This window comes from Somniosus microcephalus, chromosome 7 (genome assembly GCF_052327205.1).
Source record: "Somniosus microcephalus isolate GS21.2 chromosome 7, FLI_Smic_1.0, whole genome shotgun sequence".
NCBI lineage: Eukaryota > Metazoa > Chordata > Chondrichthyes > Squaliformes > Somniosidae > Somniosus > Somniosus microcephalus.
The window spans coordinates 111130320-111155942 of NC_140993.1; the positions used below are offsets into that span (position 1 = coordinate 111130320).

Consider the following 25623-nt stretch of genomic DNA (forward strand, 5'->3'; position numbering starts at 1 on the left):
AATATCTGCACTGACTACTGTTTTTGATAGCTTCTCATTGCCTGAATTTGTTCCAACAGTAAAAGGACATACAGTGTAGCCCAATTATTTAATATCTTCTGTTTAATACACTTATGCAAGTTTATATTGAGGACTATATACTGCTGGGGCCTATCTGAGACTAGACAAGTTATTTAGTTTGATCCTAAAAGCAATGAATACTTTACCATTGCAATATTTCCATATATTTTGGATTGCAACACTCCCTTAAATCTGCCACTTATTCAGAATTTATTTTGAAGGAAAGCTGTTATAAAATCCGGCTAAGTCCCCTGTTGTGTACTGCCACCTGCAACAAAGGTAGATGATTACCTCATTTGATGCATCTCCGGTGCCTATAATAGTTAATAGGGTGGTGGGGATAAGAGCTAATGGGGTGGTGGTCCATGAGCTCCACAAGTTCCTCTTCACAGCCTTCCTTCTGATTTTTTTCTTTGTTTGTGCTTGTCCCTTCATCATTTATACGGCTAAGATTGAGGAATCCTCGTCCAAGTGAAATTGTACTCCATGCTGCGGTATGTCTACTTGACCCAGCTACACCACCAGGCTGTACAAACCAGTTTGTTTCTTGAATTACTAGTCCACATTAAATGGGTCAGGTAAATGAGATTGCCCCAGTTGATTTTAAATAACACAATTTCAATTCATTCATTCTTTCAAATTGCTTTTAAAACCAAAGGTCAGTTGCTTTCAATGGTTTGGATAAACAAAAGGCATTTGGACATTTCTAAGCAGTAAATTGCAAAGCATCTCTCTCTTATTCAAACATTACTTATTTTCAAGGTATTAGTGCAATCCCAAATATAAAATATTTTATTTTCATTGGAATTTTAAGCTTGCACATTTTATCAATGCACCCTTTCGTGGCTATAATCTGATACAGCTGTGATAAAATCAGTTCTCAGCACAGAAGGAGGCCATTCGGCCTGTCGTGCCTGCGCCAGCTCTTTGAAAGAGCTGCCCAATTTTTTTTAGTCGTTCCTAGGATGTGGGTGTTGCTGGCCCACACCCCAGCTTTTTCCCATAACCCTACAAATTAGCCCTCTTCAACTTCCAATTGCCTTTTGAAAGTTCCTATGGAATCTGATTCCAGCACCCTTTCAGGTAGTGCATTCCAGATCTTTACAACCTAATTTCCCCTGTAGTTCTTTTGCCAATTATTTGAAATCTATGACCTCTTGTTACTGACCCACTTGCCAGAGGAAAGTTTTGCAATACCTGCAAAACCCCTCATAATTTTGAATACCTATATTGGGTCTCACCTTAACCTTCTCTGTTCTAAGGAGAACAATCCTAGCTTCTCCAATCTCTCCGCATAACTGAAGTCCCTCATCCCTGATATCATCCTGGTGAACCTCCTCTGTACCCTCTCAAAGGCCTTGTCATCCTTCCCAAAGTGTGGTGCCACAGTACTCCAGCTGAGGCCTAACCAGAGATTTGTAAAGGTTTAGCATAACTGACTTGTTTTTGTCGTCAATGCCCCTATTTACAAAACCAAGTACTGTATCCCATACGCTTTCTTAACTGTCTTATCAACTTGCCCTGCCATCTTCCAAGATTTGTGAATATGTACTCCCAGGTGTCTCTGCTCTTGCACCCCCTCAAAATAGTGCCATTTAGATTATATTGCCCCTCCATGTTGTTTCTCTCAAAGTGTATCTCTTCACACTAATCCGCATTAAATTGTGTCTGCCCATTTCACCAGTCTGTCCATATCCTCCTGAAGTCTGCTACTATCCTGCTCATTATTTACTATGTTGCCAAGTTTTGTATCAGCTGCAACTTCAAAATTGTTATCCCTATACCCAAATTCAAGTTTATATATAAGAAAAGCAATGGTCCTAATACAACCCCTGGGGGACCCCACTGCATACTTCTCTTCGGTCAGGAAAATCTCCATTCACCACAACTCTTTCCCTCTTATCCCTTAGCCAATTACATATCCAAGTTACCACTGTCCCTTTAATCCCATGTACTTCTATTTTCTAAATAAGTCTGTTGCATGGTGCTTTATCAAATCCCATTTGAAAGTCCATATAAATGACATCTACTGCACTACCTTCATCAACCCTCTGTTACTTCATCAAGTAACTCAGGTTAGTCAGACATGACTTGTCTTTAACAAATCCGTGCTGTCCGTCCCTTATTAACCCGTTTCTCCAAGTGAGAATTTTGTTCTTAACCATGATCTCTAGTAATTTCCCACCACTGACGTTCGATTGATTGGCCTATAGTTATCAGGTTTATCACTTTTTGAACAGGGGTGTAACGTTTCCAGTCCTCTGGCACCGCTCGCATATCCAAGGATGATTGAAAGATTGTGGACAGCGGTTCTGCTATTTCCACCCTTACTTCCTCAGCAATCTAGGATGCAGCCAATCGCGGGTGACTTGTTAACTTTGAGTGATACCAGACAATTTAGCACCTCCTTTCTAATTTTTATCCTATCCAATATCTCTACTCTACTCCCTTTTTTCCCCCCCCCCCCCACACCCCACCCCTACTGCAGCATTAGCTTCGTCGTCTTTGTTTGTGAAGACAGATGCAAAGTACTCATTCAGTATCTCAGTCATGCCCTGTGTCGCCTCAAGATTTGTTTTTTTGTCCCTAATTGGCCCTACCATTTTTAATTACCTTTTACTTTATGCTTACATAAAAAAAATTGGGTTCCTTTGTTTTCTGCTAATCTTTTGGTCTGAGGCGCGAGTTGGGTAGGATTGATTGGGGTTGACGGTGGATAGGCAATGGCAAGCATTCAAAGACCGCATGGATGAACTACAGAATTTGTTCATCCCAGTTTGGCATAAAAATAAAACAAAAAAGGTGACTCAACCGTGGCTAACAAGGGAAATTAGGGATAGCATAAAATCCAAGGAGAGGACATATAAATTGGCCAGAAAAAGCAGTAAACCTGAGGATTGGGAGCAGTTTAGGATTCAACAAAGAAGGACAAAGGGATTAATTAAGAAGGGGAAACTAGAATATGAGAGTAAGCTTGCAGGGAACATAAAAACTGACTGTAAAAGCTTTTATAGATATGTGAAGAGAAAAAGATTGGAGTCAAGCGTAGGTCCCTTGCAGTCGGAATCAGGGGAATTTATAATGGGGAACAAAGAAATGGCAGACCAATTAAATATATATTTTGGTTCTGTCTTCACAAAGGAGGACACAAATAACCTCAGATGTCGGGGAACATAGGGTCTGATGAAAGGGAGGAACTGAAAGAAATCAGTATTTGTAAGGAAATGGTGTTAGGGAAATTGATGGGACTGAAGTCCGATAAATCCCCAGGGCCTGATAATCTACATCCTAGGGTACTTAAGGAAGTGGCCCTAGAAATAGTAGATGCATTGTTGATCATCTTCCAACATTCGATGGAATCTGGAACAGTACCCAAGGATTGGAGGGTAGCTAATGTTACCCCACTATTCAAAAAAGGTGGTAGGGAGAAAACGGGGAATTACAGACCGGTAAGCCTGACATCGGTAGTGGGGAAAATGCTAGAGTCCATTATAAAAGATGTAATAGCAGAGCACTTGGAAAACAGTGACAGGATCGGACAAAGTCAACATGGATTTACAAAAGGTAAATCGTGCTTGACTAATCTACTGGAATTTTTTGAGGATGTAACTGGTAAAATAGGTAAGGGAGAACCAGTGGATGTGGTATATTTGGACTTTCAGAAGGCTTTCGATAAGGTCCCGCATAAGAGATTAGCGTGTAAAGTTAAGGCACCTGGGATTGGGGGCAAGGTATTAACTTGGATAGAGAACTGGTTGGCAGACAGAAAGCAAAGAGTTGGAATAAATGGGTCTTTTTCTGAGTGGCAGGCAGTGACTAGTGGGGTACCGCAGTGATCAGTCCTTGGACCCCAGCTATTCACAATATATATTAATGATCTAGACAAGGGAACTAGATGTAATATCTCCAAATTTGCAGACGACACAAAGCTGGGTGGGCGTGTGTGCTGTGAGGAGGATGCCGACAAACTCCAGGATGATTTGGATAGATTGGGTGATTGGGCAGAAGCATAACAGATGCAATATAATGTGGATAAATGTGAGGTTATCCACTTTGGTGGCAAAAACAGGAAGGCAGATTATTATCTGGATGGCAATAGATTGGGAGAAGGGGAAGTGCAACGAGACCTGGGTGTCCTTGTGCACCAGTTGCTGAAGGTAAGCATGCAGGTGCAGCAGGCGGTTAAGAAGTCAAATGGTATGTTGGCCTTTGTAGCGAGAGGGTTTGAGTACAGGAACAAGGATGTCTTGCTGCAGTTGTACAGGGCGTTGGTGAGACCACATCTTGAGTATTGTGTGCCGTTTTGGTCGCCTTATCTGAGGAAGGATGTTCTTGCCATGGAAGGAGTTCAGCGATGATTCACCAGGCTGATGCCTGGGATGGCAGGAATGACTTATGAGGAGAGATTGGGTCGATTGGGCTTGTGCTCGCTGGAGTTTAGAAGAACGAGAGGGGATCTCATTGAAACTTATAAAATTCTGACAGGACTGGACAGACTAGATGCAGGAAGGATGTTCCCGATGGTCGGGGAATCCAGAACCAGGGGTCACAGTCTAAGGATAAGGGGTATGCCATTTAGAACAGAAATGAGGAGGAATTTCTTCACCCAGAGAGTGGTGAACCTGTGGAATTCTCTACCACAGAAGGCAGTAGAGGCCAATTTATTAAATATATTCAAGAAGGAGTTGGATATATTTCTTAAGGCTAAAGGGATCAAGAGGTATGGGGAGAAAGCAGGGACCGGGTACTGAATTTGGATGATCAGCCATGATCACATTGAATGGTGGAGCAGGCTCGAGGGGCCGAATGGCCTACTCCTGCTCCTATTTTCTATGTTTCTCATACTCTCTGCCCTTCTTGCATCCTTTTTCAGTTTCCCCCTGCACACTCTGTATTCTGCCTGGTTTTCAATTGTGTTCTGTACCTGACACTTGTAATAAACCTTTCTGTTTTATTTTAAACTTTGTCATCCAGGGAGCTCTAGCTTTATCTTTCCTCCTTTATGGAAAATGCTTGGTTTGTACCGGAGCTATCTCCACCTTGAAGGCCTGCCATTGCTCATTTGCTGTTTTCTTGGACAATCTTTGTTTCCAGTCCACCTGTGCTTTCTCAAATCACTGGAATTGGCTCTCTTCCAGTTGGGTATTTTCACCTTTTTGATTTTTCCTTGTCCCCTTCCATAACTACTTTTAAACCTAATTATGTTATGATTGCTATCAGTCAGATGTTCTCCCACTGAAACACTCCACTTGCCCATCTTCATTCCCCAGAACTTGATCCAGCACTGCTTCCTTCCTTGTTGGGCTAGAAACCTACTGATTATGAAAGCGTTCCTGTACACAATTTAGTAATTCTTTACCTTCCTTGCCCTTTTACACTGTTTTTCCCCCCCCGGTCTATATTTGGGTAATTGAAGTCCCCTACTATTACTGCTCTATTATTTTTGCATTTCTCTGAAATTTGCCTACAGATTTGTTCATCTATCTCCTTCTCACTATTTGGGGGTCTATAGTAAACACTCAGCAATGTAACAGCTTCTTGTCTGTTCCTTAACTCTAACCAAATGGATTCAGTCTTTGAACCTTCTAGTATATCGTCCCTCTGTAATATTATTATTGATCAATACTGCTACCTGTCCCTCCTGTCTTTCCCTTCCCTACTCCTCCTGAATACATTGTAGCCAGGAATGTTTAGTTCCTGTTCCTGCCTATGTTTAAGGCAGGTCTCTGTTACAGCCACTACATCATAACGCCATGTGGCAACTTGCACCTGTAGCTTGTCAACCTTATTTATAACACTCCTTGCATTAACACATGCATTCCAACACCTTGCTAGTCTGCTTTGCTTTTTTCCTCCAGCTAATTCCTGCTCAATCTGCACTATTCTTTGTTCTGTTGCTGTTTATCCCTCCAATGTTCTATGCACCTTGTCTCTCCTCTGCTGCTGCAGCATCCTGGTGCCCCTCCCCCTGCCAAGTTAGTTTAAACCCTGATATTTATATTTCTACAGGAGTATGCGGCTGCTGTGGTGCTTTGCGCCCACGATACAAACGCCTGGTAGATAACATCTTTCCTGAAGATCCAAAGGTAAGTGTATATAATAATAAATGAATAAAGGTAAGTAACAGAAATTTCGGTTGCTAAACTTTTTTTTTTTTTAAATGGAAATGTTTAACTCTTTCAGTTGGGCTTCATGGAGCTGCATCTACTACAATACTCAAAACATTATAAATACGATCGTTAAATATATTAACTGAATTTGTTCTAGTTTTGCTCTAGGAGTAATTTGGTAGAATAGTGAGCATACATTTTTTTTTTAAGTGATTATCACTAGGGTCATTAAATGTAGCAGGCTTGATGTACTATTAGTCAACATGGCCCAATATACTTTAACTGCAATATGGTAGACTATTATCTATCAACTGCTGCTATTAATACAGGTTGGCAGATTGAAACCACCCGGGCTTTGTAAAATGGCTTCATACTCTGAGCTTTATGGGTAAGTCTTGACTCCATTTGTAGGAAAGTGATTCTCCTACCTGTAGAGTTAGTGAGAGAGATTATGATAGAGGGAAAATAAATAAAATAAAATCTGTGAATACACACCAGATAGCAATGACCATCATTTACACTTTACCAAAATGTTTGAAGTAGTTCATTGACTTGTTGATGTTGTTCCTGCTGCTATGTTCCAGCGTGATTGGTATTGATTCTAGTGAGATATTTCAACAACAAAAGAAAACAAAACTGTCCATCACACTACTGCTTCTGGGTGACTGGTTCTGTAGTTGAAAGCTACCACCCTGAAGTGATCTATTTGTTTATCACCACAATATGATGGTTACCGCCAGATGGTTTTCTTGTATTGTATTGTATTGTTGAATATTAACTCATTCACTGCTAGAGATGAAATTTGTCACCAACCCTATTTGGTCCAGGGATTACAGAATGACCTTGGGTACATCCTTCAGTAGTAAAGCAGTAACTTAAAAAATCAAAACACAGGTCAAAGTGAAGAACAATAGATAGTTTGGACTGAGTAATTCAATTGATCGATTTGGCTGACATGTTTCAGGATGTTGAGAGAGATTGTGCTAGCAGCCTTCTTACTCAGATGTACTATATATATTTTTTTAGACTTCAAGTTCACTGGGATTCATGGATTATAGTGCCTGACTTAATTGTGCAAATGTTGATATTTATGTACAAATCTGACCGGCATTATCTGTTTCAAAAGCTGCCTTGTTTTAAGTGCAGTTTTCTGAGCTACCTGTGTGTAGGGTTGTTGGAGGAAGGGAAATACTATAACACGTACTTCCCTTTTCACTGTCTGGACATCATCGCCTCTTACAGATTGCTGGAATTTGATGCATTCCATTATCAGTAAAGCTTAAATGCCTTTGACCTTTCCATGCTCTCATGCCTCACTGAGAGCAGCTTTACATACTGATAGAAAGGTGTTTGAGCTGGAAAATCTTAGTACTGTACTAGCATAGCCGAAAGCAGGTTGAATGTATGAATGTCTCCTCTCTGGTAGATACATACACTTATTTTAAATATCTGGATTTTGTTTGGGAGAGTTGTTTGCTTAAATTAATATTTAGTGTTATCCTCCACACTTCTGTTTTTAAACTTGCATATCTGCCTGAAAATATAGTTACCACTATGGAGATAAAATAGTATTACCCAGAGTGGTATTCCGTCTGGAGGTAATTTTAGGAGATTTACTCAACTGCAGAAAATGGCAATCTATGCGTTGAGCTGTATTTGGGCAGTACCTATGCCCATTTACAAATTTCAATATAGGTTTAACACTGGTAATTCTTTTGGGCCAGTAGACCAAAAAAACGCAATATGGCCAATTAACTTCGGACACATCGCTAATTTCAAACTTGAATCTGTTCGACCAGCATCTGCCAATACATCCTCTTTTATTCAACTTCAACCTTTGACCCAAGATCTGCTAGCCCTGTAATGCTCTTTGGAGATTTAGCTCCATGTTAGAAGTTTCATCAAAAAAAATCAGAGCGTGTGGTGGGGAGAAGAAGGGGAAGCGAGCTGGATGGTTAGACACACTATCACCTCTAGAATCTAGTTTCAATTCTCTTCAGACTGATGGGATAACAATATCTTCTGAGGTTGTAAGAGTCCACGTGAATGAAAGATCTCAATACAGTTCCAAGTGCGCATAGGCCTAAAACACAAACCTACTCCTAATTGGCACTAAATTGCTGAGGTTCAGTCTCTACACCGTATATATCATCATGATTGCTCTCGCATTCTATGGTGTTATGTCACATTTACCCATCATCTCCAGCTTTGCTAACTTACACTGGCTCCTCATCCCCAAATGCATTAAATTTTAAATCCTTGCCTCATTCATAAATCCTTCCATGGTCTGTTGTCACCTTACAATTGCCCAATATCCCCTCCCCTGCTGCTGAGTTCCTTGGCTTGTTGTGGCTCTCCTCAAGTGGCTCTTGTTAGTTAAAAACAATGGGGCTGAATTTGCAGTCGGTATGACTGTACTCGGAGTACTCTCATATCACCTTTGAAATGGACAGCAAGTTTGGGATTATGCGCTAAATCCCGAACTTGCGATCTGTCCACTCCGACTGTATTATCCTCATTGCTGGCGCAGAATAAGGCTAATTGTCCAACAACTGACTCGCAATTACGCATGAATATTTTACAGCTGGTGCAAACAGGTGCAGGAGCCTGTTTGCACAGTGCAAGGGGATACCCATCATGATAAATCTTAATCTGATGCTGTTTTGTGTTAAATTACTGTAACTATGTTTGCCCTTTACACTGAGCCAGCCTGAGGGATTAGCAAACCTCAAAGTTCAGTTGAATATTATCCGAATGTACATCTATGCTTGAATAAAATAGTTAAGCAACCTGCAGTATAGTGTGATTGCTTCTGGTCTATTGATGATTTCCCCCAAAATTGATTTCTAATTCTAAATGTAAATCCAGACTGGGGGTGAATGAGAGACCTTCTGTTCTGATTGGAGCACCGTCCCACATGGTGCACCCCTGGGATTCATGGGCCACTATTAGCTGTGCTCAGCTACGCAGTGTCTGACAGTAACTTCTCGAAGGAGGGTTCCCAGCAGGTAAGAGTGAATTCCATTCGGAGGTCGGTGGTGTACTCCATAGCTGCTGACTGCAATTTCAGGGCCAATATCTTCTGATGTTTATTGAAATTGTTTAACATTTATGGCCCCCTCATTTTACCCTTTTGTGGTGATTGTATTCAACTGCTGGGAGTATCTCCATTGTGTATAGGATGAGAATGAGCAGGAAATAGATAAATGTACCAAACATTGTTGCCCTCTTGTCGATGCCTCTTCTGCAATGAAGGCCATCTTTGACTCTCTACAGCATACCTTCTTGTACTTCTGTGCCATGTCCTAGAATTTTCCAGTCGGTTCCACATGCTAGTTATCGCCAGTGATTTTATAGAGGCCAATACTTCATTAACCATATGTTTGAGTGCTAAATTATGACTACTGCAACTGTGTGTAGGTTAGGCTAGTAAGTTAGGATGCTGTATTCTGGAAATTGCAATGTTCATTCTTAGATGGTAAGTGGTGATGTTTACCACCGTTTGCCTCGGCAAAGTGCCTGAAAAAGACAAGTAAGCACCATTTGAAATGGTCTGCTTAACATGTAGGATACCACTTCGGCTGGTTTCAGTCATATCTACCCTAATAATTACTTTAATTGGCCCCTTTTAGTTGATGTAATTTGCTTGATTTAATTCCAAGCATTCCCAAACACTATCGTAGAAATAAAGTACTGGAATGCCATCAGTGGAACCATGCATACCAAGTGCTAAATGTATGTCAAAAGGGATGCTACCTGGGTGTGGGACAATCCAGTAGTCAGTGGGGTTTCAATTGAAGCAGGAAATTACTTTCCTTGCACAACTTTGCTTCTAATCCGATTCATTTTTCCATTTACAAACGTGGTACAAATCAAGAGGTATAATGCCACCTAGTGGTCAAAGTATTGACAACCGTACTAGTCTGCACCAGTTCTAAGCTGACTACCTTAAGAAAGGAACTGCTTATATCACATTGGTGAAGTTTGAACTCTTATGGTTGGAGTTTTATTCCTAAATATTGTTACACTCCAGTAGACTATAATTGATACTATAAGGTGTAGCTATCTTCAATGGGCTAACCAGATTGACTACTGGTTTAAACTATTAGCCATGTGGTCAATCTTTGCCTGGTCACAGAACAAAATGCAAGTCAATCATAAAGGAGCTTTAAAGCTAAATTTTCATTTTTGCAACTTTGTGAAATAAATAGAGCCTTGCAACACCAGAACTTTGTTTACTATTGTAATTTTAAAGGTGTTTATAGTGCAGAGTATAAATAGTGTTGGTTCATGATTGGTAATCTATGAGATCGATAATGAGGTTTGGGTTAAAGTATGTTGTCTATCAAGAGTAGAGGGGTTTAACTCCACATCTGGGAATACTTGGTGGGGACACCACTTCCCAAAGTGGATGAGTGTTGCCTTCCCTAACTAGACATCCCTCACCTGGAACAAAGCAATTTGGATAAAATGTAGAATACCAAGTCAACATCTGGTACAAAGAACAGACATTAAACTTTTTTTAAAAAGTGCTTATTGACATAATCAGTCTTTTCTTATTAGGATGGTCTTGTGAAAGCTGACATGGAGAAGTTGACCTTCTATGCAGTTTCGGCTCCAGACAAACTGGATCGAATAGGGAAGTACCTTGCAGAACGGCTCAGTCGGGATGTTGTCAGGCATAGATATGGGTAGGTAACGTTTATTGTTTAAAAGTTGTGTGGTCATTTATTTCAATATACTGCTAGCTTAAAAAGTGACTCAAATAATAAATTATACCAGGAGAGAAATAACTTGGTGTAGGCAATCACAAAAAGTATAACTGTTTGGAATGTGAAATCTGATTTTTCAGTACTGAACTGAGTAAAACATACATTTCCCATGAGGTGTGATGTGCTGCGCCTCTGACTTCAGGAGAGTATACGAGAAAATGGTGGAGAGAGAGTTAATTTTCAGAGCCTGACTCTTGAACAAATCCTGTTGAGATCTTCCAATTCCCTGATTGCACCATTTCTCATTTTATTGTTCCCATTCCTTTTAACTTGTTCTGTGATGAGACTATATAAGTAGGGGCAATGCCGTGGCTTGTTGGGCATAAGCATTCTTTTCCTTTCTAGAAAACAAATTACTTCCCAGCACTGGTTTTAAAAATTGTGACTTAAATAAATTGTTGCTTGCTGTATAACCACAACTTGTCTGTGTGTAAATTCTCTTTGGTCGTTGGCTAAAAATCTAGGTAAGTTCTTGGCCCAGAATCTATGATTCTGATGTCTGCAAACTGGTAGCATTCACTGTCATTTCACCTTTCAAACTGACAGCAACTCCAGGATTTAGCACGTTCGCAACCTAATGCGGAAATCCTGAAGTTTCGGTTTGTCATTCACTGCTCCGCCACAGGCTGCGCTGTGCGCCCCTCACCGAGCTAGCAATCAGTGAAATCTCTCAAATCATGCAAACTGACACAAACTTTGGCTCTTCCGCAGTAATTACACTGTTAAATTCCCCATTAAAAGTTAGACCCAAAGAGATTAGGTGTAACTGGGGTTTTAACAGCGTATCGACTGCTAAACAAAGGTTATGGGCCTGAAAAACTAGTGTCAAATTTATCCATTTTAATAAAAAATAATATTTTTAAGAAACTTTATAAAAATAATTTTTTTTTTTTTTTTTTTAAAGTTTGTTCATCTTTATTTCAGGTTTCCTTTTTCCCCATGAGAGCCCCAATCTTTTTGGCTTTGTCTAACATTTTTAAAAAGTTAAAATTTTAAGAGCTTACGCATTTCTTTGTTCGCGGCCTGTGAGAATTCTGAGTTTTGATTGGCTCACAGCAGCTCACACTAGGGAATTCATTGACGTCGCAGCAGCTCACACTAGGGAATTCCCACTATACTATGTTGATTTCAATTGCACGTTGGAAAACCTGAACTTCGGCACAAAGATTGCGAGATCTTTGTGCGAATTTTACTTCGAGGCCAGCGGAGAATGCCTTTGCTTCGCTGCTGACTGCAAATTCCAGGCCATTAAGTCCATGATATCAGAGGCCTAAAGCCTTAGAATATTAGGCTGTTAAGGACTTAACGTCATAACTCCACTTTTCTGTCACCATTCTCATGCAAGGAGAATGATTTGAATTCATCCTCCTGTTGATGACTGTTACCTGGAATTTCAATTTCTTCTGGTATTTTCTCCATTCCCCCTGGAAATTTAACTACCAGCCTATGGCTACTTCATTGAACACACATTGTTTAGTATACTTATTTGCTACCCAGTCATCTTTGGGATCTTTCAATGGCCCTATAGTTTCCTTTTTTAACCTACTTGGTGAGAGTAGTATCTATAGAAGTAATCACAATTCTCTTTATAATCTGTTTTAGCTCTCGATATGTTTCTTAAAACCCCCCTCACCCACCCCTTAGTTTTATGTTCATCTTGGTCCACGTGGTGCACTTTAGGAACATTGTTTTTGCCCTTATTCCCTATTTTCCCATTTGGTGACCAGAAATCAGTACCCTAATACAAAAACAAAATACTGCAGATGCTGGAAATCTGAAATTAAAAACAGAAAATGCTGGACATACTCAGCAAGTCAGGCAACATCTGTGGCGAGAGAAATAGTTAATGTTTCAGGTCCATGACCTTTCCTCAGAACTGGAAAAAGTTGGAGATGTAACAGTTTTTAAGCAAGTACAGAGGCAGGGAAAGAGGTGGGGGGTGGAGGTGCAGATTGGAGGAAAGAACAAAAGGGAAGGTCTGTGATAGGGTGGGAATCAAGAGAGATTAAATAACACAAGGGATGCTAGTGCAAGACAAAAGTGGGTGGTAATGGGACAAGTAAAGAAACAAAAGATGGGTTTAGAGGAGCTGAGCCAGTTAGGGCCAGGAATCTGTAAACTGTTAAGGGGGACGGGGGGGTGGTGGGGGGAGGAAGAAAGGGAAAAAAGTGGCCTTGTTATATGTATTATAGAGTTGATAAATTTGTTGTCTGCAGGTATGTTTTCATTGCGATGGAGGCACTGGACCAGCTTTTGATGGCTTGTCATTCCCAAAGCATTAACCTGTTTGTTGAAAGCTTCCTTCAAATGGTAGCCAAACTGTTGGAGTCGGGAGAGCCTGAACTACAAATTCTTGGCTCCAATTCGGTAAGTGGTGTGAGCAGGCATGTTCATTTAAATTGGATGTGGATCATAACCATCCCACGCATTTTAGCTCATTTCTCAAATGCTTCTGAAAAATCTATTGCAGATATTGTTGAGGTGATGCAGAAGCCAGCGTATTGAAGTGTTTGCAGATTTTTATAAGCTGTGAAACTCACTATGCCAAACCATAATTTATTCTGTATCTATGGAACATGACATAACAGATAAAATTTCAGAGCTGGATACAGGTGCATCTCCTTCATGGTTCAGATGTTACCAGCTGTCACTTACTTTGTTAGCGTGCTTATTTTCTTCATCCTTCCAATTCCTTGTGTTCACTTTCTAATGATTTTGGTGGGAGATGGCACTTATTTCTATTTTCTCATCCACCTCCTCGAGTAATGTCACCAACCACAGATGTTCTTTTTCTTTTTCCCGCTTTCTCATAGAATCATATTAGCACAGAAGGTGGCCATTTGGCCCATCGTGCCTGTGCTTGCTCATTGAGCGTTATCCATTTAGTCCCACTCCCCCTGCCCTTTAGGAAGATGGGAACAGGAGTAGTCCATTCAGCCTTCGAGCTGATCTGTATCTTAACTCCATTTACCTGCCTTGGTTCCATATCCCTCAATACCCTTACCTAACACAAATCTCTAAATCTTGGTTTTGAAATGTTCAATTGACTTGGCCTCAACAGCTTTTTGGGGAAGAGAGTTCGAGATTTCCGCTACCCTTTGCGTGAAGAAGTGCCCCTTTGTATTCTGGCCCCCTTGAGATGCAGGCTAACATTCAATTAATCTTTTACTCCTCCACAGCTCTTGGCTTTTCACCATTTAGAAAATATTCTGATCTATCTTTCTTGGGTCCCAAGTGGATGACCTCACACGTCCCCACATTGAACTCCATCTGCCGCAGTCTTGCCCACTCATTTAATCTATCAATATCCCGCTGCAACTTTCTGCTCCCATCTACACTACTTACCGCATCACCTAACTTGGTGTCATCAGCAAATTTGGATATACGGCTCCCTGTTCCTTCAAGTCATTTATAAAGATAGTGAAAAGATGAGGCCTCTGCACAGATCCCTGGGGAACACCACTAGTCACATCCTGCTAATTTGAGTACATACCCATTATCCTTTCTCTGTCTCCTACCGCCTAACCAAATCCCATTCTTTCTCTTTTTTCTTTTGCTTGCACTCCCTATACAATTTTTATGTCTTTCTATTTTATTATAGCTCACATTAAAAAAGAAACAAATGTACATTTCTCTTTCAAACTTGTGTAGGGCTGCTTTCAGTAAGATGTCTTTCTGAAATGGTGTATTATTTTTGAAGTATTTTAGTACAGGCATGTTTTGGGCTGACTGAGAAGTAGCATCTGGTACCTATAAATTATTCGGTCTGATTTTTAAATTAACACTAAACCACCCAGTTTTAAGAAAAAAAATAAGGTGGAGTGTATATAGCATACAGGTTACTTGCTGGCCTTGTAGCCGCAGTGACATGGGAGTGCTGAAATTTTGTTCCTTTTTTGTTTAAGTAGTCTTGTCAGCTGAACTGCTTTTTACTTGACCTTTTTCCAACACAAAGCAAAGTAGCTTCACTTCAAAAGCATGATGCTTTTATTTATTAAAAGTATATCCTGAAGCTCAATACAAGAAACCTTTTTTATCCGATACTGACGTGGTGCTGGTTGATCACAAAGTTCGGATTACAGAGAGGTATACTTAACGAGGTGCGAGAGCCCCGTACACAGCCACAGGTGCAGGAGCCCCGGTTATTCGGCCACAGATCCAGGAACCCTGGTTACTAATATATAGTAAAACTTACCTGAACCTACTCCTGAATTCTGAATTTTGCCAGTTAAAAGAGATTTCTGGATATTTAGGTGCCGGAAAAGAGAGTTTCCTGTATATTTGTATTGCACAAATAGAATTTCATTTTTATATATATTCAGTAAATGTTAACTAAGGTGTATTCCTGAAAATTAGCAGCAGTCTTTAGAATCGCATAGATAGAAGGAAAATATTTTGTTCAGTGGTCAGACTATTGCATCATCAGTTAGGCCCTGAATACTGATTGTTCGTGTCGTCAGCAAATTTGGATATACGGCTCCCTATTCCTTCATCTAAGTCATTTATAAATGTACTGAAAAGCTGAGGCCCCAGTATAGACAGATTAAGTGAATGGGCAATAAGGTGGCAGATGGAGTATGATGTGGGGAAATTTGAGTTATTTGGGGGAAAATTCAGTTGGTTTGCGCCTCCGGTTAGTGCCTTGAGGGCGTTAATGGGGTGAAAAGCAACTAGTGCCCAGGCGCAGCGATGTTTGCGCCGCTTGCGAAATTAACTAGACATTTTGCGGCGGCACTAAACACTACCGCCATGATCTCCTGTGCCGGGAGATCGTGACGTCAGTCGAGTGCACAAAGCCCCGGTAGCGCCCCGGACTGGATATTGAGTGGCGCCCCCTGCCTTACCGCCTGCTGCTAGCAACAGCAGGTTGAGGGGAGCGTTTTGCAGTCAGAAAGGGACTGGGGGAGCGCTATTTAAAGGCGACCGCTTCCTGCCTTTTTTTGTTGGTGACATTTTTGCACTATGCATTCCGAGAGAGAGACAGACTGACTTCTGGAGAGATTCAACGCTGTGTGAAGGAGTTTTGGGTATTGAACAGCACTTTGCAGGTTCATTTTGATTTGCCCTTGTATCGATTTAGAAGAGACTGTGGGGGGGGGGGGCTGCACTCTGAGCTCTTTCCCTGGGTGTCTCCATTGTTCTTTCCAGCAGATCTAATGTACAGGTCTCTCCAGGCTGAGATTCAAGGCTGCAATGAGCAGGATGTGGATGGAGAGCAAAATCAACCCTCCCCTTTAAGATAACAGAAAATGCTGGAGAAACTCAGCAGGTCAAGCAGCATCCGTGAAGAGAGAAACCGAGTTAACATTTCAGGTCGATGACCTTTCGTCCAAACTCCCCTTTAAGAACTGGCCGGCAGTGTGTCTGTGTTCCATTGCTGACTGACATCACATGAGCTTCGCCAGCGCTCTGAGGTAGCGCCTCGCTCCTCGGCCTTTGCGCCTTAAGACAGGTGTGAAGCGCCTGATTTAGCGCTCCAATCACCTCCAGGGGCGATAAAAGCCAAGTTTGCTGTCAGAGGCGATAATTAGCGTCAGGCGCTAAACTTTGCGCACGGCCGATAATGGCACCCCAAACCGGGCGATACTGAATTTTTTCCCCCATTCACTTTTAAGGAAGAATGGAAAAACAGAATATTTTTTAAATGGTGAGAAACTATTTAAATGTTGGCGTTCAGAGAGATTTAGGTGTCCTCATACAGGAAACAGTTAGTATACAGGTACAGCAAGCAATTAGGCAGGCAAATTACCTTTATTGCAAGGGGGTTGGAGTAGAAGAATAAGGAAGTCTTGCTACAATTGTACAGGGCTTTGGAGAGACCACACCTGGAGTACTGTGTGCAGTTTTGGTCTCCTTGTCTGAGGAAAGATATATTTTCCTTGGAGGTGGTGCAATGAATGTTCACTAGATTGATTCCTGGATGAGAGGGTTGTCCTATGAGAAGATATTGTGTAGAATGGGCCTATACTCTCTGGAGTTTAGAAGAATGAGAGGTGATCTCATTGAAACATAAGATTCTGAGAGGAATTGACAGGTTAGATACTGAGGTTGTTTCCCCTGGCTGGAGTGCCTAGAACTAGGGGGCATAGTCTCAGGATAAGGGGTCAGCCATTTAAAACTGAGATGAGGAATTTCTTCACTGAGGGTTGTGACTATTTGGCATTCTCTACCACAAAGGGCTGTGGATGCTGAATCGTTGGGTATGTTCCAAGCTAAGAAGGATAGATTTTTAGTCTCATGGGGAATCGAGGGATATGGAGATCGGGCGGAAAAGTGGAGTTGAGATTGAAGATCAGCCATGATCTTATTGAATGGTAGAGCAGGCTCGAGGGGCTGTATAAACTACTCCTACTCCTAATTCTTACATTCTTCAAACTTGTACAACATTTAATTCTATACCCAAATGTTCACAGCAGGATGGGAAATGTTAAGAATGACACATGGCTTTACAAAGCCTTTGTTACATTAGTTTTGTAGTTGTAAAGTATGTGTTTATCAACTCTTGTGTAACACATTCCCACAGCAATCTTGGCCTTTTTGTAGCTTTTATAATATAGTATGTATTTTATAGTGCCTTTCTTAACATTTATAGTAATGTTGCCATGATTGAGCTTCGCTGGCACTTTTGCTAATTGTAATGGGCATTTTGTATGTTGGATTATTGAGGAACTTTAAAAATGGTGTTTCCAATATTGCAATGTTAGCAAAGAGCCCACGGCTTCGTTAGCTCTTCAACTAAATGCAACTTGCATTGGGTTACTAGTGAGCAGAGGACACAGTCTTTTTTCCCCTGCCAGAAGAGCAATATTGGCTTGGCACTATAACTTGCTAACATGCCATTGTTCTAAAGTAGTGATTTTCACACTTTTTTATTTCCTATTGAAGACCCTCTGAATATTGATAAACTGCCAGGACCTCCGGCCACATTGCAGAAAATATTTTTTAATATACAGCCACATTAATGTTTGTCAAAAAGTACAGAAAAATTTGGAGATCTGTTGCTAGATGAACAGTAACATGATGATAACTTGGGGCTTCCGGTGATCTCTGGGGTCCAAACCCCCCCCCCCCGTATTGGCCTCAAGCCAGTACATCTATTATAATAGAATCCTAACCAAAAGCCGGAGCTACGACCTCTTTCCGCCAGTGCTTGATATTTTCGTGGAGATAGGAGAGGCCTCCTGCAGTTTTCAGAACTGTCCATATTTGCATTGTAGAAATCTGTATTTGTGACTGATGTATTGATTACTTAAATCCTAAGACTTTAGGAACTAGGGCTTCAAAATTTTGACTACAGAAAGTTCTAGTGCATTTATAAAAAAAAAAAAAAAAATCAATAGTGCTTTAACTTAAAAACATTTTTAAATATACAATTAAGGATGCTTTTTAGAAAAAGATCATGTTGGTAGAAAGCAGCGAGCTTACTTGCTGATGTTTTATATAGCCGATTACACAGGCCCAGATTTTCTGGGGCCTATGACTGCGTATGCAGTGCGTACATGGCAGTAAGTGCCCTGCAAGTTCCAGGTTTCCCCATGCGATGCGCATGCGCGAAAACCTGGAACTTGCGATCTGTCAAGTTTCAGCTTGACTGATCCACCGCATCCCTGGGAAATGGACATTCGCTGGCGGAGAGTTGGGCTATTTGCCCAACTACTGCCCAGCGAATGCCCATGAAACTCTTGCACCTGGTAAAAGCAGGCGTAGGGCCGCCTTTTATCAGCGGAAGAGTTTAAATAAATTTTAAAAATTATTTAAACATGAAAAAAAAACGTTAAAATTGGTTCTAGGTTATTTTTAGCCCCTTTAAAACGTTTAAATTTATTTTTCAATTAAATTTGTTTAAAATACAATTAAATTAAACATTTAAACTCATTTTGGATATGTAATTTAATTTTATTTAACTGTGTAATTGTTTTTAGGGGAATCCTATTCATGCTTATGGGGATTCTGTACGTAAGTTGAATCCCCATAAGCATAATGGGGATCCCCCTTGTTGGTTGGTTGGCTTAGCCCATGTGATCCTAGGGGTGCTTGCGAACCGCATGCACCCCTGGGTATACGTGGGCCTTTATGCAGGCGTACGCATAGAGGCCCAGGAGTGCAAGTGTTCGAACCTCCGGGACCATCAGGTAGGTTCGTACTTTTCTTGCGGTTTGGAGGCATTCGCCCGTGGGAAGCCTTCGACCCCAAATTCAGGCCCACAGTAGTGTAGCTTCTAAGAAACACTTGGTTTGTATAGCTGTAGTACTAGTTACTGTTGGATCACTTCAAGGAATTTTGTAGATAACCTTTTGTTGAAAGTAATTTTTTTTAATTAATCCCTTTTATTATTAAAGCTGAAGCTGCACTGTAGGTTAATGATGGGCAAGCTGAGCAGGGTTTTTAACATTAGAATAATTAAAAACCTTTTAACAGTAAACACTAAACTGAATGTTGTTGCCTGGGTAGATGCAAGGGATGCTATCTTTTCTTTTTCTCATCAAACAGTCTTCAAGTCTGGCAATGAAACTGGAAGGGCATAGCCTAATTATTTCTACCAGCAGCAGTGTAACGAGCCTCGTACAAATCATAGGCTTTATAAGTAGACATTTAATGCCAGCCGTCAGCGTAAAAGGGGAATAGGAGATTCTGAGTGCGCTGATTATTACCTCTCCACTGCTGGGGCTCAGCTTTTGTGCAAACCGAGATGTAATTCTGAAACTGATTGCAATAGCCATGAAAATTGCAGTCAAAATTATAGCCTTTCCAGAAAAACGTTAATTAATGCTATCATAAAATAGCACTATTCTTGCAGAATTACCACTTTTGAATGGTAGGAAAATGTGCCACCCTTGGCGTTATTCCAATGTTAAATAAACTATTTGAAATAAATATAATTAAATTGGGAGCGTTACTTTTAACAATCAAATAATAACGGTTACTCATATAAAATAAATTTGTAACAATTGGCAAAAATATAACTAGTACAAATTCACTCCAGGAATAAAACTGAGCTAACTTATGTCAGGAACATAATTCAGAAATGCTCTATAGACACTTCAGCCATGTTTTGAAATTGTAGCTGATAAATAAATGTCAAGTGAAAATATAAAATTCTGTAATGGGTAGATATTGAATTATTTCTGTTCCATTCTTTCACAGCTGTGACTGGAACTTTCCTTACAATGTTTATTGATTTAGATTTGTCAGGTTTTCTTGGGAAACAAAATGGATTTAAAGGAAAAAGCAACAGGTGCAAGTACTAGACAGTGTTGTAAAATTAGTTTTAAGTATTCATATTTTACAGAGTTGTTGTATGAAGGTTGTGTCCTCCATTTTATTATTCAGGTGCTACATTTTTAATCTACCAGATGTCTGCCTGCTATAGAATGCATAGGTATACGCCCAATGCCTAGAGAACTTAGGCACAGATTGGACAGAGCCATAGTTTGGGGGGTACCCAACTATGTGAAGGGGTAAAGTTGAAGTTTAATCAGTAAGGACCGTACCAATTACCAGCACAGGGCATTAATGATTCCCATTCCCATTGCTTGTCCAGCTAGGAGCAGCCTACCCCTTAGAGCATTGGCTTGCGAGGTTATCTGGAGCTGAATCGTAAGAATTCCAACACCAAGTGACATTCCTTCCCTTCCAGGTCCCATGAATGATCCAGATTGTCTGGGCAATCAACAGCACCCTGGAATACTTCAACTGAAAATTCTATCTTCACAACCCATGCATGTTCCTATCCTAATAAATACTTTGTATGTCATCTACCCTAGTTTGTCAAGTTTGCAAACATCGAGGAAGACACTGCTTCATATCACAGGCGCTATGACTTCTTTGTGTCTCGATTCAGTGCAATGTGCCATTCTTGCATTGATGATCTGGAAACCAGAACTAAGTGAGTACATTAGGCTAGTCCTAATTTTAGTCATTCTGTTGTGCATGTCATTCATTGTGATGTGAAAAATATTGTTTTAAAATGCTTTCTCTTGAATCACTTTCAGATATTTTACTGATTGCATATCATTGTTTTGCTGGTTAGTTTGCACAGAGTGCTGTTAAATATCCCAATAGACATTTTCTAGTGTTTGACAGTACAGATGGCTTTCTGATGCAAATGAATCTTGATCAGATTGATGTAGACTGGTTTTCACACAACTGTCATCAAGCGCTACAGTTCTCAGTTTTTAAAAATAAAAACCCTTAAAACTTGACATTTTTGTGACCAAGAAGGGTGCTAATTTAATCCCTGGAAAAATGTGCTAATTAATGCAGAAAAGTATTCTGATGACGCAAGCTGTGTTTCAGTGGCACTGTTTCTATTTTAGTACAGCTCGCAGTACATTTAATATATGTAAAGTTTATTCTGTAGGTGTTTAATTTGCAAGTTGATGGTCAGTCACTTGCAAAAGTAAACTCAATCCACATTACAGAAGCTGTAAATCAGTAGGTTATAATGTGTACATGATTATTTTAAATTTAGAAGGACAAAAATGTATTGTCCTTGAGTGTTTGCACCTGATATTCGATGACGGTCGAAGCCACCCACATTACATGGTTGTTCAAAGGTGAATGTATAGATCTATAAATTGTATCAGATTTCTAGTATTTAGCATTATATATATCATTTTATTGACTGACGCCAACCTATAGTTATTTTGACAAGTCATTTATTGCATATTTAACTGGAACATAAAAGAATGTTCAGCCCATTGAAGTTCATGTCTCTGCTATTTTAAATCTCATGGCATCTATTTTATATTTTGAATAGCCTAGTAGTCTTGCTTCCATTTTCTTGGTTAGTAGATTGTTCCAAACACTTGTCACTTTGAATACACACATTTCCAATTCTGGATTCTAAGTTTTCTTTTCACCCATTGTCATCTAGTCTAGTTAGGAAGTTATTGATTGTACACACATGTCTGAAAATTAGGCATTTAGAAGTGAAATCAGGAAGCACCTTTATCGCACACAGGTTTGTGGAAATCTGGAACTTGCTCCCCCAAAAAGCTGTAGACTCTGGGTCAATTGGAAACTATCAAGATTGTGATTAATAGATTTTTCTGACAAGGTCATCAACCTGAAACGTCTCTCCCTCTCCCCTCTCCCTCTCCCTCTCCCCACAGATGCTGCCTGACCTGAGTGTTTCCAGCATTTTCTGTTTTATTTCAGATTTCCAGTATCCACAGTATTTTGCTTTTTTATTAATAGATTTTTGTTGGGTAAGGGTATTGAACAAAGGCAGGCAAATGGAGTTGAAGTACAGATCAGCCATGATATAATTGAATGGCAAAACAATATTGAGGGGCTGAATGGCCTATTTCTGTTCCTATGTTATGTTAGTAATGTTTGTCTTTTTTTCCTTTTTTAGTTAAATATTCAAGTTTTGTTTTCCTGCGTTCATTGCCCATTCATTCAAGTTCAGTGTTGCACAGCAATTACAAAATGTGTGTGTTATATATGGGCACAAATGCTTGTAGTTTTAGGGGGTGTAATGAGAGTATCTGATACCTAATATCTATGTTGAGAAATGCAGTGGCACTTTGGCATCAAAATACCCTATGGATAGTAATTTTTAACCTGCAGAGGAATATTCAGAGATCTGTGACCTAAAGTATTCTGTATTTGTCTGTATTCTGATTGTCAATTTCCTGTAGATCTCTAATTCTGTTTCTAGTAAAAAGCTAATACTTACAGAATATGATTTCCCCTGTAGGGTTCCAGAACACTGATACTTTTCTAAAATGACACTGTATCGTTGTTTCCTAGGCTTATCTACATACCCCTGTTTCTCCTATCACTTGGGTACAATTCTACCAGAATGACTGGGCCAATTTGGATCAGTTGACTGACACCGTCCAGTGAAGACAAACTATGAAGTCCAAAGATGTGCGGGTTAGGTTGATTGGCCATGATAAAAATTGGCCCTTGGTGTTAGGGGGGATTAAATACGTGGAGTTATGGGGATAGGGCTTGGGTGGGATGGCTGTCGGTATAGGGACCGGGTGCTAGGGTTTGGATGATCAGCCATGATCTCGTTGAATGGCGGAGCAGGCTCGAAGGGCCGAATGGCCTACTCCTGCTCCTATCTTCTATGTTTCTATGGAGTCCCCTTAGTTACTGAATGGACTTTTTTCATCCAACCTGTTGTGGTCCACATCCCAATCATGTATGATCAATCTCCCACATAGCCAAGGGAGAGGGCAATGAACCCAGGCATCATTGCTGTAAAAATAATGGCATGTTAACGACGCACGCTGTAACTAATGCACAAATCGGCCAGCAAGTTCAGGAAAATAAGATACGCCCTGAGTTGCAAATCTCCAGAACTTGCTGGTTGATTTACCCCGCTCCGCCGTTTGCTTTGCACAAATGGCATCTCGTCCTTGGCCTCCCTGTTACTTTTAAGAACATGATGGATTCGTACATTAATTGTCTATTAAACGCACCTCAAAGTTAAGGCTGGGACTTAACAGCAAAAGTACCTTTTTAATGATGTGATAATTCTTAATACAATGCCAATCAAACTCTGGCCCAGAAATGGAACAATTTAAATAGTTCAGTCTCATTCTTGCATGTAGTAAATTCTTCTTGGAGATTAAAAAAAATCAAGTGTTAAATGTTAAATTTTTCTTTATCTTTGTCTTTTTTTTCCCCTCAATCTAATCCTTCTTTCATTCTCATTTCTCCCTTTGTACCTCATTTGGCTCCAATTCACCCTCTGTCATTCCTGTTTCTTTCTTGATCCTTAAATCTTGTTGGTTTGAAGATAGACTGTTGGTCCTGCCATTCGCTGAGGCCCCAGATGGCCTGTTGTCCTCACCACGCCGGTGTCGGCTTGCATTTCCAACAAGTTATGGTGCAAAAAATTTTGAGATGAAAGGCGCAGAAAAATGTCTACCGGGGCATGCCATGAGAATTGCCCGCTCAAGCAAGATTTGACAATGTGTTTATTCAACACAAAAATTATACAGTTGATCATTGAATCTATTTAATATATTCAAATATCTTACCGCATTGGTCAACCTGTACTTTAAATTTTTTTTACTTCAAATGCCACATTAATTTAAGAACTGAATTAGTCTAGGATGAATTTTGCTTACGAACATTTTGTGAAGCTTTTGATAAGTAACGAGAATCTGTAGTTTTTGTTCTGAATTCTAACTAACCAAATTCTGTGACTCTTGCCATGTTCCTTTTGTGTTGCAAATATTCAACTTTCAAATTTTTTCTCTGGCATCCAAAACAGATAATGGCTCATATTTTCCGATCGCAGGCCTCCTGCGGTCAGAGGCCTGCGATCTGGAAAAATCTGCGCCCTTACATGAGGGCTCCCGGGATGCACACGCTTCTGCTCCTGGGCCTCACCAAACTTGAAGTGTGCAGGGCCCACGTATCCCAGAGGCACATGTAGTTCTCGGTGTCCCTGGGATCACGTGGGCTATGGGGAGCCAATCACAGAAGGGAATCTCCGTTCATACATTTGACAGGAAGACCTGTCAAATAATATGAATGGAGATCAATGAAAAAACATAGTAAAACTTTAGATAAATTTTAAAAAATCACATTTTTAAAATGATTTGAAATTACAATAAATTAAGTAATTTAAACAAAAATTTAATTCTTTGAAAAAAAATAATTATAGCTTTTTACGGGGCTAAAAATAAACTTTTTTAAAAAGTATTTTTAAATGATAAATCAGTGGAAAATAATTTTTTTTTTTTTTACTTTTTTCAATTCTTATCCTGGTAAGCGCAGGCCTTACGCCTGCTTTTACCAGGTGTAAGAATTGTAAAGGTTTTCTGCGGGCAGAGGGTCTCCAAAAAGCGGAACTATCTGCCCGCAGAGGCCCTTCTCCAGGGCAGCCGGCGGACCTGTCAAGACCATTCTTGACGGATCAGAAATGCCGGTTTTCAGCACATGTGCTGTGCATGCCTGAAACCGGCATTTCTGATGTCCCTATGGGTGGGTCCACAGCACGTACCCACCCGTAGGGATTAGAATATCTGGGCCAATGGGTGTATATTGAAAATGCTTTTAAGCAGCATTGTGCTGTTTTTTGTTTCTGAATTCAAAACTTGAAACCAGCGAATGTCTTGTTTTTGGCTTTTTTTGAAAAAATAAATTTTTATTTATGCATTTTAAATGATGAGTACATTGTTTAATAACGTATTACATATGTAATACCCACTGGAAATGTTATGTACGCTAAGTATGGTTATGAATCTTTAACTTAGACACTGTATTATCATTGTTATAAATCCCTGGGTTAAAGTTGCCCATATGAAGGTACGGCAAGAACTTTTAAGGACACAATGTGACTAAGAGCAGACTTTCCATAATTCTGCACCAGTATCAACTGTTGCAGACAGTAAGGCTGCGCAGTCTCCAGGCAGAAACCCCAGGAGGAAGGGGTGGAGTCAGGTTTTTCGAGCGGGAAGAAGGGAGCGACTGGAAGAAAAGAGGGCAGGAGCTCGGAAAAGAGGGCTCGGGAGGCAAATGGCTGCCGCATCCCGTCCCGGGCTTCCAAACTCGGCCGCCGCCCTTCGTATTAGTAGCTCTGCATCCAGAACTCAAAGTGGGATTCAGTGATCGTGAAGAGAATTCAACGAAGGGCTTCGGAGTCGTAAGTCTTGCAGACATTATACATACCATGAGCTCCAACTTAAGGGCGCCAATGAAAAAGTGCACTC

General features: G+C 40.4%; 1 protein-coding gene across 16 annotated transcripts in view; it reads left to right on the forward strand.

Moving 5' to 3' along the window:
* Positions 1-25623, forward strand: part of efr3a (EFR3 homolog A (S. cerevisiae)) — a 278874-nt gene that overhangs the window by 87041 nt on the left and 166210 nt on the right. For 13 of the 16 annotated variants that reach the window (XM_085992836.1, XM_085992828.1, XM_085992830.1 and 10 more), the window contains 4 exons: positions 6070-6146; positions 10734-10861; positions 13159-13309; positions 20707-20828. In XM_085992836.1, coding sequence (XP_085848962.1) covers positions 6070-6146; positions 10734-10861; positions 13159-13309; positions 20707-20828 — 478 coding nt within the window. Of the gene's footprint in view, positions 1-511; positions 555-614; positions 639-6069; positions 6147-10733; positions 10862-13158; positions 13310-20706; positions 20829-25623 lie in introns of those variants that run through there. The other 3 variants (XM_085992844.1, XM_085992845.1, XM_085992846.1) reach the window with 2 other exon arrangements.